Source organism: Xiphophorus maculatus, chromosome 1 (genome assembly GCF_002775205.1).
Source record: "Xiphophorus maculatus strain JP 163 A chromosome 1, X_maculatus-5.0-male, whole genome shotgun sequence".
Classification (NCBI taxonomy): Eukaryota; Metazoa; Chordata; class Actinopteri; order Cyprinodontiformes; family Poeciliidae; genus Xiphophorus; species Xiphophorus maculatus.
This window is the reverse complement of record NC_036443.1, coordinates 10,797,876-10,811,187: the sequence shown is the minus strand read 5'-3', so window position 1 is coordinate 10,811,187 and position 13,312 is coordinate 10,797,876. Positions and strand designations below refer to the sequence as shown.

Below are 13,312 nucleotides of genomic sequence, written 5' to 3'. Positions count from 1 at the left end.
AATAAAAGGAAGGATGTAAGCCTGTTTTGGCAAATAAACTTCTATGTGGCTGGCCTCTTTTGTTCACAGGCTTCTAGGGGAAGGAAAGCCGCTATCAGTAGGGGGTATCACAAACTATATTGTACTTTGCAAGTTTGCTAGTTTAAAACAGCAGCTTTGTCACAAAAAAGTAAGAGGTAAAGAACAAAACACTGGTTTAAATTGATTCAGAGGAGAAGGGCACTTAAGTCAGTTGGGTAAGTGGTCTTTAGAGACAAGATTAGACCCTAATATAAACTGCTTTGCTAATGCTTCTGGTACATAACTCTTTCACTTTCTATTAGTTATTATAACTTGGTTGCTAACTGCCTAGTTTTAACCATGACATCAATCTCCCGTATGAAGGGAAAAATTGGTTCTACCTGTATGGTACCCTGCATTTCCTGTACCAGCAGCATTATTGTTTGACCACAAGAAGGCACTTTTACAATTAGGCATATAACCACATTGACCACATTTTTAAACAAACATAGCTTAAAGTTCACTTAGCCTGTTTTGTGAGTTAGTTGCTAGGTGACACACAGTTGATGCCAGAAACTTGCTCTGCAACTTTAACAAATGCAAACAAGGGATGGCAAAAGGTACATAGTTAAATTACCAGTTTAGATTTTTAATTGGTGATGGAGTTGAGAATGGCTTAAAAGGGAAAAAAGACTGCTATGAGCAACAAAAATATCCTTGAATAAAGTAAATCAGATGAACTTGTGCCCCTTTTTGTAATTTCAGTCTGGACTGCTTTGGTGTTTAATGATAAAAGCCTCATACTCTCAGCTCTGTTCTCAGTTCATCTTCCATACAGAAGAATCATCACCTCCATTTTGTGTCTTCTATCTAATTTGTTGTCCCATGAAAATGTGATAGCAGTTTAAGGTTTATAAACTTAGACTTTGCAAAAAAAAAAACAACTGTGATCTTTATGAGATAGTTGTTTTAAATCAATAAAAATCTGCTTTACTTTGGGCCCCGCCTCAATTAGCGGCTAACTTCTGCCTCAAGAACTAGCTCATCTTTATTTATGCTAAATTAAGATACCAAACAAGTTGCTAACTGAACATGGAATCTCACAACAAAAAATCCTGGTGTAAAATTGATCACAAATATTCATGTAATGATCTACTATACATTATTCATGGGAGGTGAGCCAAGCACAAAATAGCATCCAACTGAATGTATTTCAAAAGTATATGACATTTTTTTGACATCTTTCAGATGTCAGCCATGGAAAATATGACAGAGAAGCTGGAGAGCTTTGGTGCCCTGAAACTGGACATGCCGCCCAATACGCTGCAACACCCGACCCATCCACTGTTCAATTTCCGCTCACCACCACCTTCCCTCTCAGAAGCAATCCTTCGAAAGGGCAAGGAACGTTATGCTTGCAGGTTAGTACACTATGGATGTTTCGCTGGTTACTCCATCACAATGAAAGTAAAGTTAATCTCTTTAATGATAATGTGCCTTCAATGTCCATCCTTCCCACCAGGTACTGTGGGAAGATTTTCCCCCGCTCAGCAAACCTCACCAGGCACTTGCGGACACACACAGGGGAGCAGCCCTACAGGTTTCTACAGCTTTTTTTGGATTCTGTCTTCTTATTTATCATATAGTTTTAGCTCATGTCTTAGAGTATTCTTATTCTTCAAATACCCTCCTTTCAGAAATGCTCCATTTTTATGTTTAAGCATGATGCACATTATTTATCTAAAACCGTATGCCTGTTTTATGTCTGAAACTAGCACGTTTTACTGTTTATTTCTTTCCCACCTAAGCAGGTGCATTTATAAAAATGACAATAACAGACCTGACTACATCATTTGAATGAAACGCCCTGATCGTGCTGCTGCACCTCTAACCTATATTTCAATGACTCTGTTGGTCTTTGGCAGGTGTAAATACTGTGACCGCTCATTCAGCATCTCCTCCAACCTTCAGCGTCATGTCCGCAATATCCACAACAAGGAAAAACCCTTCAAATGTCACCTGTGCAATCGCTGCTTCGGTCAGCAAACCAACCTCGACCGCCATCTCAAGAAGCACGAGCACGAGAACATTCCTGGTGAGGCTGCCACATCTGTGGCTGCTTCTCTGACAAAACTGAGGCGAAGCACGTTGAAAGTTGTTAGTAAACAGGGACTGCTTGGCTAAAGGTTTCGAATGATAAATGGCTCACCATAACATGTGCAGAAATTTAAAATCATCACCCAGATAAATGTTTGAATGATTTGAAATGGGTAAAATCTACTGAAAGAGGGACTTGCATGTATGGTGGTATGCCACTGATTATAGAAGGAATACAAACATTATGAAAGGAGTAAATGCCTGTTTGTGTTAACATCTAAATTACACATGATTTAATGTGGGGCTAATATGACAACCTGAAAGGAGACAATGCAACAGGCTTTTACCACTTTGACCAAGTTTACATGAAGCTAGTAACCATTGATCAGTTTTTAAGGGTCATCACACCTGTCCCATAATAATCTTAATAACTCATACTTCTATTTGCTGTATCTCAACCATTGTTGCCCAATAAGAGTGTAAAATTGGAATAGAATAATGTTATATAATTTTATAAACCTTTTGAAATAGTTGTTTTTCAGATCAAAAATGGCATTCCTCTTCAAAAATACCAGATTTTCTTCTGGCAAAATATACTAGGGCATTCACACTGGCATTTTTTAAAAGAATTACACATTTCTTCTGCAGTTGTTTATTTTTTTTTGTCAAAGTTCTTAGTTTTACCTTTGAACATAAATTTTTTACTTTTTTTTCCCTGTCACAGTCAGCCAGCAGTCCGGGATGCTTTCCAACCTAGGAACCACCATCTCCTCTCCAAACTCCGAGCCAGACAATCACGCACTTTTAGACGAGAAGGAGGACTCGTACTTCTCTGAAATTCGCAACTTTATTTCCAACAGTGAGATGAACCAGGCCTCCAGCTCCACGGATAAAAGGTTAGACAAAAGCACACTTATTTCATTTACACCATGTGTTTTACATGTTCTGATCGCTCTTAATGTATTTAAATGTACAGATACAGTAGCTGTGTATTTAAATTTGTAGAAAGAAAAAGAGAAGTTGTAATTTAAACAGAGTAACGGAACAATTTTAGGTGTTCTGCCTTACGGTAGTGCGTCTTGCAGAATTACACACCTTTATTGTGTATGTTCTAATAAAATTTATAATAAATAAATTGCTTAGCCAGACAGGTTCAGTTCATGAGCATGTATGATCAATTGTGCCTTACTCTATGTTTATGACAATTAAATAATCCTCTGTGATATGTTTAAAATGTGGAACATTGTTTTTCCAACATAACTCTGCTTTAAACTGCTTCATAACTTTTATTCTCTGACATTTCTGCTGTGTCCCTTAATCTTTGTGATGCTATTTCACAAATGTTTTCTAATCATTCTCTGAGGCCATCATAGAGCAACTATGTTCATTTGAAAATGAAAATACCCATAAGCATAGTCTGTTTAATAAATAATAAACTTCTCAAGTAGTTTGTTTGAATGGCTTTTTGGGGGACAACAAATTAAAGTACAATAGATACAGTTATGTCACACTTTTAGTTGTTTTTTATACAGTACAGACCAAAAGTTTGGACACACCTTTTAATTCAATGAGTTTCCTTTATTTTCATGACTATTGACATTGTAGATTCACACTGAAGGCATCAAAACTATGAATAACACATGTGGAAATATGCACTAAACAAAAAAGTGTAAAACAACTGAAAATACCCCTTATATTCTAGTTTCTTCAAAGTAGCAACCTTTTGCTGTGATTACTGCTTTGCACACACTCTGCATTTTCTTGATGAGCTTCAAGAGGTCGTCACCTGAAATGGTTTTCACTTCATAGGTGTTGCCCTGTCAGGTTAATAAGTGGGATTTCTTGCCTTATAAATAGTCATGAAAAGAAAGGAAACCCACTGAATTAGAAGGTGTGTCCAAACTTTTGGTCTGTACTGTATGTAAAAGGAAACACTGAAGCCATGTATCCCTTTTCTTCTTTATAATCACACTATTTGTGTCAACCTGTCACATTACACCTCAACATAATTCAATGAATTCTGCAATTGTAACATTATAAGCTGTGAACAGGTTCAAGGGGTATACATCCTTTTGTAAGTCGCTATCGGTGTTAGCATTGAGTATACAGTGCTCCCTAGTGGTTTAAACATGCCTGCCATTAGTCTCCATCACCTTCAAAGCTGTATCTGCCATATGTTCTTCAAATCTGTTCCCATATTGTTAAGATCTTTTGCAGATATGTTGCTTTAGCTCCATCACAGTTTTTTTAAGGCACCATCCGTCTACCTCCACCCACAAATGTCACGTTGGATCGACTTCCATGCTTCTAGATTACCAAAGCTCAGTTTGTGGGAATCTTCCAAAGACTGACTAGCAGAAAAAATAGAAGGGATGAAATGTTTTCTCTTAATCAGTGGTTTGCCTTCTTTTATTGACTCTCTCACTTTCATTCTTGTTGTGAATTCCCTTCTGGTAGTCTCACATTTTGTCTTTCCATTCTTCCATCATACCCCCTCCCCTCCCCACTTTCTTCTTGTCAACACACATTACGTCCAGCAGGCCCAGTGGCAAATTAGCCCCCTCTGCCATCTGGGATCAATACAGAGTCTCATCTGCAACAGCCATAGCCTGACATTTTAATATCTGTAATTCAGACTATGTTATGCTTTCTGTCCTCCTACCAGACAGCCTGCTGTTTATTCTCCCTTTGAGTGACTGAAGCAAAACTGGGAACACAAACACACATTTATGGATGGCTATTTGTAATCATTTTTAACCGCCCCCGCAACCATAGTTCCCCTTCCTTCAAAACTCCAGCCAGTCAAAATAAGAATTCCTGGAAGCTCATGAAAACTTTTGAAGTGTTTCCATGTTGGAGATGCTGCCGATTCCGAGGCAAAAGTTTGAAACAACAATAACAGAGTATGGATCTTCATGGATATATTTCTAGAAAGACATCTTTTAGGAGGAAGGAAGTTACCTCCATAACCTTAATCCTCAGGTCACGGCTTTGGCTTTAGAGTTGGATAAAACCCCAATTGGGTCTGGTTTCTTGTCTACGACAGGGAGGACCCTGAGGGGGAATTTGGTTTAGGCATTTATCTGGGAGATCCACTGATGATTGAGCTCTTCCCCCAATCTGCCTGCGGTACCCATACCTCCAGCCCACTAACACAAACACCCAACTGACGTGTTTAGACTAAATGACAAAACCCAGGCCCCCCCCTGTGTTCGAGCTACGCTTCTTTCTCCATTCACCAGCGCCGCCGAGTAGCTCTGCAATTTGATTATGGTGATATTTAATCTAGATTGAAAGAGAATAACTTTTCTCCCCCTAAAGCCTCTCGACCCGCTTGGACCGACCCACTGTGTGTGACCCAATCCTGTCCCCGTGCACCCCTTCCCAGAGGTAACCCTGTCCGATTTGATGAATGTCCACAGTTCGGCAAGAAAAAAAAAATGCAAGGGGTAAATTTGCCATCCCAAAGGAAATGATATCATGAGCCATGACATTGTGGTTGGGGGGTGATGGAGGAACTGCACTTTGTTGAGACGAAGGCTGGAAAATGTACAGATGGCAGTCTGTAATGGTAGCTTGCTGATAGCCCATTCACAGCAGAGCCGACATCTTCCCTCAGCCACGCCAGCTACGTTCCACCATTACGGTGTGAAGCGGCTTGTGGAGGACCGGGTCTAAGGCGGGGCCGTCTCCGACTCTGTTTGGGGGGTTGCTGGCCAATTAATCATCTGCCAGGTTGTTTGAAAAGAGCTCCGGGCAGACTGTCAGCACCCTTGTTGTTTGTGTGGACACCGGAGTTGTACTGTTCACGTTGTCATCAGATTACGTCTTTTTCTGAAAGATGAGTCATGCATTTGGACGGGTAGGAAATGGGTAACAGTAACCAGGGCCAGACTGTTTGTGTCATATTTTTGTAACAACTAAAATTAGCAACAAAAACATTCAAAGCTCTTGGAACGAGTAAATGTTTTAATCTACTTTCTCAGAATGTGGGAAATATTTTCAAACTATGATTGAAAGGGTTTTTTTTTCTTCTGCATAAAAAAAGCAAAACTGCATTCTGCTTTGACAACATAAGTCTATAAAAGTTGAAGCTAGCAAAATGTTCTCACTTCTCCTACCTCTGCAGGTCAGAGCAGCCCGAAGAGGAGCGCCCGCCCAGCCACAGTTTGTCCAACTCCAAGCTAGGGCTGCAAGGGATGGAGGAAGAGGAAGAGGAGGTGGAAGGGGACGACGAGGAGGAGGAAGAAGGCAGCCTGACGGAGAAGTCGCACGACGAGGCGCCGGAGTCCCCATCTCCAGTCACGACGGGAGTCTACGAGGAGGACGAGGAAGAGGAAGACACGGAGACGGCTCCGTTAGCTATGAGCTATGAACACACTCGCAGGTCGGTGCTAAGCAAAAACAAAGCTGAACAAAACTAAGAATTCATCCTTAAGTTGGGCTCCATGGTTATTCTTTCAAGCACTGCAAAACAATGAGTTATATATGTCAATAAAATTTAATTTACAAAAAAATAGCAATTCATTTTATTCCAATTTATTCAACTACTAAACTGATATGTACAGTGCTTTAAACTGCACATAACTGTACATAAGTAACATTTCTCACAAATAAAAAAAACTTAAAAGTGTGGCATGCATTTGTATTTTGCACATCTGAGTTTTTGTTTGGTCTAGTAGTACGTACAGTAGAATCCTCCGATATGTCATATCCAGTAAAATGTGACAAAATGTGTAAGGGGTATGAATTCATTTATAAGGCATGCAGGGGGAGACGGGCTTGAATTTCAGATTCTCTTTAGCTTCACTTCCTCTTTTATTCATGTTAGGTCAGCTTCCTATCTTCTCCCTAAAGCTTTTTATTACTTTGTCAGTTTGTCCCGTCTGCCTTTCTAACCTTTAATTAACTGTACCTTTCTTCTGTTTATCTCCACTTCACCTTTCCCCATTTTACTTCCTGTTTGTAACATTTTCCTCTTCTCAAATCCGATTAATGCTCCCTTTGTCTCATCCAAATCTTTGACTTTTCCTACTTTTACTCATCCATCCATCCATCCATCCATCCATCCATCCATCCATCCATCCATCCATCCATCCATCCAATCCCTCCATACTGCTCCATCCTTTCATTCACCCCTGCGTCGGTGTGCAGGTGTATAGAGGAGGAGGGCTCTCTCTTGGATCTGGAGGGTCTGCCCAGCTTCCCTAAGAGCCTGGACGGTTTACGTAAAGCAGCCATTGATGAGCAGTCCTTTGACGTTAAAGACATATTTAACACTTCACTAGAGTCTGAGGCATTGAAAGAAACATTGTACAGGCAGGCTAAAACCCAGGTATGTTGCTGGATTTTGGGTTATCTGCTTAAAATAGGGAGGGGACTTTGAGACCATCAACATACACAAGTTTAATTTTCAACAAACAAAGTGTATACTATACCGTGTCATTTCCTGTCACGTGTATTCATTGTATTGTGTATGATACAATAACAATTATTTATATCACATGCATTGTTTTTTTTGGTCACACTAAAATGTTTCAGACCATAGGACAAGGCAGTTTCAACTGCACCAAACCTATTTTAGGTTTTGCTAAACGTATTCAATCAAGTTTAAATTTGATCTCAGAGTAGGTCGTTCAGAAATCTTTCATTTTTAATTTTTAATTTTAGCCTTTCATGAGTTGTTGGTGTACCTTGGAACATTGTTCCACATGAGCTTAACTTATGGCCAAACATTCTCCTATTATTTTCTGATAGAGCAGAATTCATGGTTCTGTCAATTATGGTCATGAAGTCATGAAGGTCCTGAAGCAGCAAAGCGGTTTTCAACCGCCACACTACCACCTCCAGGTTTGACTCAGTCTGGGAATTGCATTTTTTTTTTCTGAAATGCTGTTAGTTTTTTTGCAGTAGATGAAATGGAACCAACAGTTTCCACTTTTGGCTTGTCAACCCACAAAATATTTCCTTGATAATCTTGGGCTCATCAAGATTGACAAATCTAACATGGGCCTTTGTGCCCAGTCTCTATCTTATTGTTGAACCATGAAGACTCCTCTTCTCTGTGACCAGTGTGGCCTGCAGATTTGCTATGGAGTCCATTTGTGATCTCCTGGATAAGTCATCAACGAGCTGTTTAAGTTATTTGGTTTCAGGGTTTCCTCCAGTGTATTATAGGCCTGGCGGGCCACCAGGCTTTACTTGTGCCCCCACCAGGCTAAGCATTGCTTATTTACTTAAGTCTTTTTAAAATGTTTGCATTTTTTAAGACTTTATAGTTGGTGTTCAGGTATTAATCTTTGAGTAACACATAGTGATCAAGTTTTATTTTCAAATTTCCTGTCAACTTTAAACATTTTTTAACTCAAAAACACAACGGGCTACTGGATGAATGACTGCCCTAGCACCCAACCACCAGGCTTTGCAAATTTCCTGGGGGAAACCTTGTGCTTGGTTCGCAACTCCTCGGAAAGTTCACCACAGTTTCATGTTTGTCTTGCATTAGTGAATAATGGTTCTCAAAGTGGCTTTCTAAATTCCCACAGAAGTAGAAATGACTTTGTAATCCTTTCCAAACATGCAGTTGTCAACAACTTCGCTTTTCATCTGTTCTTAAATTTCTTTAAATTGTTTTTTTTATTTATTTATATTTTTTGTGAGACTTTCTAGCCTACTTCATATTTTTAAATAAATTCTATTTAAGTGGTTTCTTAGTTCCGTGGGTCTATTGTAATCCAGCCTGTTTGTGGCTTGTAACAATAAACCAAAAATAATGTGGTTAGTCAAATATAAATCAGGATTTTACAAGGGCACATTTATACATGTGTTAAATGTTTATATGAGAAACATCATTTGGAAATGTTTTGTTTTTACTAAAGTTATTTTTATCCGATATTAACATTAGTTTGATGATCTGGAACATCTTAGTGTGACGAGAGGATCAGTATAAGAAGCAATCTTTAGGGTGGAAAACACATTATTAGAGTCCTGTAAATGGCTGCAACATCTGCTGCAGTCATATTGTCTTCTAAAGAGCATGTAGAAAGGCAATACTTAAATTACTTATACTTATAATTTAATCTTCATGTCCATGTACAAAATTGTGAAGGGGGTGTAAAACAGCAGAGAGCCATTCACCTTAGTGTCAGGAACAACTCGTAGAGTTCTGATAAATACCCAAAGAGTAAAGCAACTTTTTCAAAAAGTACCAATTATAAAATTAATGAAACTATTTTCCATCATTTGTAAATAGATGCAGAGTTTTGTGAATTGGCCCAGATGACTGAAGTGAATTATGTCAAATCACGAAGCACAAACATTAGTTATGTTTTAGGCTGCTGCATTTTCTTAAGTAGTTGTTCCTAAATTAGTCAGCAACGTTTATCATTATACTCTTTGATATTATTTCTTGAATGTCAAACGCAATCACTGGAAATGAGAAACTATATGGGAAAGAGAGAGATTGCTAAACATGTGCATATAGGTGAACCTTGCAGATTTTCTCTTAATTGATGTCCAACTGTTGTTCCTTTGCAGGCTTATGCAATGATGCTGTCTCTCTCGGAGAACAACCCTTTGCACGCACCCTCTCAGAACTCTCTGGACGCTTGGCTGAGCATGGGAAGCGGACCGTCTGAGACGAGCAGCTTTCACCCACTCAACCATATCTAGGCAAAGAGAGGCCTAGGAAAGACGGAAGGAAAAGTAGGGGGAACATTTAGTCTCACAAACGGACAGAAACGAGAGACCGGCTGGACATCGGGAAGGCGAGAAGGCCGTAAAGGATTTCATTGTCACACACATTCAAGGCAGAGCGGACGAGTTTGCGCGGCTACGCCTGTGTTCACCTGTTATGTGTTTGTGCGAGTACGATGGAGGAGGAGGAGGGGTGGGGGGGACGTGTCCCCTTGTGAGGTGTCCTGCAAGACTGTCTAAGAGAAAGCACTGCTAAGCTCCTGTTGATGTGAAGGACATGATGAATGCTTCTCCAGAGCATTGAAACTCTGCGTCACTCTGATCCTCCCCCCCAGTGCACAATGCTCCCTGCAGCATCACAGTCACCCTGTAAAACGGCTCCCTAAAAGACACTTACTGAACTGATAATGTCTCTAAAGTCTGTGCACAATGCCCGACGCAAGCATTGCAGCACTGGCACTGCATGTCCACCAGGTGGCACTGTTTCAGCAGAAATAGAGGACTTGTGAGCGATAATCTCCAGGTTTTCTTTTTTTTTTTTTCCTCCACCAGTCATGGCGACTAATCTTGTTCATTTTTGTTGTTTTTTTTTTTTTTTACATTTTTATTTAATTTCAGAATCAAAAGCACCAGACAAAATAAACGAATCCTCAGAACCAGCAGACTGTTGATTTTTCACTGATTACATGGAGAATGATGTCCAACGTTCAAATGTGATGATGTAATGAGCTATGTGGGCCAATAACTATTAAAATTGGCTACTAAATTTGTTCATGTTAAAACTTAAATTATACAAAAAAAAGAGTGTGTTTTACTGTTTTGTTTATTGCATCATCAATTAAATGTATTTACTTTCTTTACTATAGATACTGCAGTATTGCTTCTCTTTAGGCACAAGAGTACTCAACTATTAATTTAATTACTTTTAGAGAAGGACCAAATTTGCTGTCATATGATGTAAAAATGATAATAGCCTAGACGTTCATATTCAGAGTGGTATGTGCCAAATAACCGCTAGAAGTTGTTTTTTTTTCTTTGACAATCATTTCATTTCCAAGAGGCCTCACATTTGCTGTCACGTTTCTTTTTCCCTAATAACATTATATGTTTAAATTCAAAAGTGTGTGCATGTATTTATTTCTATGTTGTTTTGTTGAGACTCAAGAAGAGAAAATGAAGAAACAAAAAAGGTCTTTCCATCCCTGTTTTTCTTGAAGAAGGAAAATGGATTGAATGTCAAAGCACAGGGGGAGATTCTGAATCTCTGGTTTTGACGGATTAGTGTGCCAAAATTAAAAGACCCCACGAGTTAATTAGTTGTTTGGTTTTTTTTATTGTTATTATTTATAGTTAAATGCAAGTGTAGTTAGTTTTAGAGTCCTGTTTGGCATTGGAACATAGTGGGCAGGTTAACCCTGGTTTTCCTTTAATTGTTTCACTTTAACAGTTAACTCAATATGCTGTTTTCTTTCCCTCTCTGCCTAGTGGCATAATTGTACAAATATCATGTTGAATGTCAGTTAAAGGGCATTACGTTATCATTACTGAATCTGGATTTCTTCCGGCTCATGTTATATTCTTTTTTTCTTTTTTTTTTTTGGCATGCATCGCTTGTAGCGTAGCCTGCAAGTTGTCATCTTAAAAATGATTTTGTCTCAGGTTAGTTGTCTGGCCGGAAATTCTCACAGCACCCAGTCAAAACGGCATGAAGGTGACAGGTTCTCAGATTATATATGAAGAGATTTGACTCATGATTGTTAAAGAACAGAGTGGTCATCCTGATGTTTGTTGGTCAGACTTGTTAAACTCCGTGTTAATTGCTTTGAGACCCAATTCTGTTAAGTCTGCGAAGACGGCTGTGTCATAGACAGCAGAACACATTTACAGTCGGTACTTGAAGGCTGCTGGGTTTTAGCCTTATGGATCACTTCCCATCCCTTCTAGACTTTCATAATCAGGCCTGATGCTGTTTTTCTTTTTTGTTTTTTTTTCTAACAAGCACTTAAAGCAACTGGGACCAGACCATCAACTGGATATAGTTTGGTCTTTTGGTTGAACTTAGATTCCAGATCCATTTTTTTTAAAGCTGATTTGGACTTTCAATAGATGAGCCAGCTGGACTCAACAAGGAGAGATGAGAATAAAACTAAAGCACTGTAATTTTTATTCACAACAGCAGGTGGTAGTGTGATGCTAGGACTGCTGCGTCATCTCATTTTCTTAAGACTAAAGTCTCTTTTATATATACATATATATATAATTCTACTGAATGAAATTCCATTCATTGTAAACACATTATTTTTCAATTTGTGCTTAGAAAATGTAAAGACTTGGGTCACTAAGGTTTTAGGTTGACTATGTGTAGTTATTCATGTCATGGACTACTGTAATAATCACGCGCTGTGCGAAGCAACTGAATTGAAAGCGTTGAAGTATTCCATTTTGGCAACTTCACAAAATGTTCTGGTCACTGAAATTTTTTTTTTTTTTTTTTCAGCGTAATAATACATGGTTGCTCTTTGCCCAACTGTTACAGAAGAAAGTCAAAAAAAATAAAATAAAATACACGGTTTCTTTTTAACTGTATAGTATTTTAAAGAATGAAAAACAATGGTGCATTTGTCTGAAGAAGAAAAAAAAAAAAACCTTTGAAAAATATGGGTTTTAATGGATGGTGCTTGTTTGTTTAAAATCTGAGTTGTATATCGCCTCTGTTATGTTTATTGAAAACAAAGGAAAAAAAAAAAAAGTTATCGTGCATGACGTGTTTAGCAGTCATAATGATGTCCATTTGTGAAATGTGTATCAATTCAAAAACAGAAAAAAAAAAGTAAGAGAAAAAAAATTGTAGATGCACTTATTGTACATGTGTTTAGGCTAGTAGGTTTGACTTCAAGTTCTGACTGCCTGGCAGATGTGTGGGCAGGTTCTGAAAGACATAGAAACGACTCACGGGAGAAGACCTAATGAAAAACAATAAAGGATTGTAGAATAATATTGAACAATTCTGGAATTGCAGTTCTTTTGATGCTTGTGATTATGGCAGATGTACTTTAGAGAAATTTCATTGAAAAGATATGACTCTGATGTTAATTCTGTAGAATAGCAATGTATACCAAATGTAATCTTTCCAATGCTATGAAGAATTTATACATGAAATTGATATGCAATAAAACCTGTGTGCTTTTTACGATTTGTGATGCATTTAATTCTAGATTCCTAAAAGTAGCTGATAAATTACTCGGACAAGGGACTTTATAAAATTCTTTAATTTAATTATTTTGATTCAGAGGTAAACTGATTTAAAAATAAATGTCATATTGCGGAAGTACCTAATAAAGTTAGATCATCTAAGTACTAATATTTTTAAGCCTGAGCTGGTCATAATTGTTTTCCTAAAAATCCAGCCACACTTTTGTAGAATTGTATATTTTTTATGGTTGGAAGCAAATGTAGCTATAAGAGTGAACAGTCTTTATGACCTGCTCTGTTTGCATGCTAACTATTTCTTCTTCACAGG

General features: G+C 38.3%; 1 protein-coding gene across 8 annotated transcripts in view; it reads left to right on the top strand.

Annotated features, from left to right (window-relative positions):
- The window catches only part of prdm16 (PR/SET domain 16), a 204,314-nt gene extending 191,332 nt beyond the window's left edge, over positions 1 to 12,982 (top strand). For 7 of the 8 annotated variants that reach the window (XM_023335432.1, XM_023335415.1, XM_023335406.1 and 4 more), the window contains 7 exons: positions 1,249 to 1,421; positions 1,523 to 1,600; positions 1,926 to 2,095; positions 2,822 to 2,993; positions 6,227 to 6,484; positions 7,252 to 7,432; positions 9,634 to 12,982. In XM_023335432.1, the coding sequence (XP_023191200.1) occupies positions 1,249 to 1,421; positions 1,523 to 1,600; positions 1,926 to 2,095; positions 2,822 to 2,993; positions 6,227 to 6,484; positions 7,252 to 7,432; positions 9,634 to 9,768 (1,167 nt within the window). In that variant the 3' untranslated portion in view covers positions 9,769 to 12,982. The remainder of the gene's footprint in view (positions 1 to 1,248; positions 1,422 to 1,522; positions 1,601 to 1,925; positions 2,096 to 2,821; positions 2,994 to 6,226; positions 6,485 to 7,251; positions 7,433 to 9,633) is intronic. The other variant, XM_023335419.1, reaches the window with a different exon arrangement.
- Positions 12,983 to 13,312: the final 330 nt, after the last annotated feature.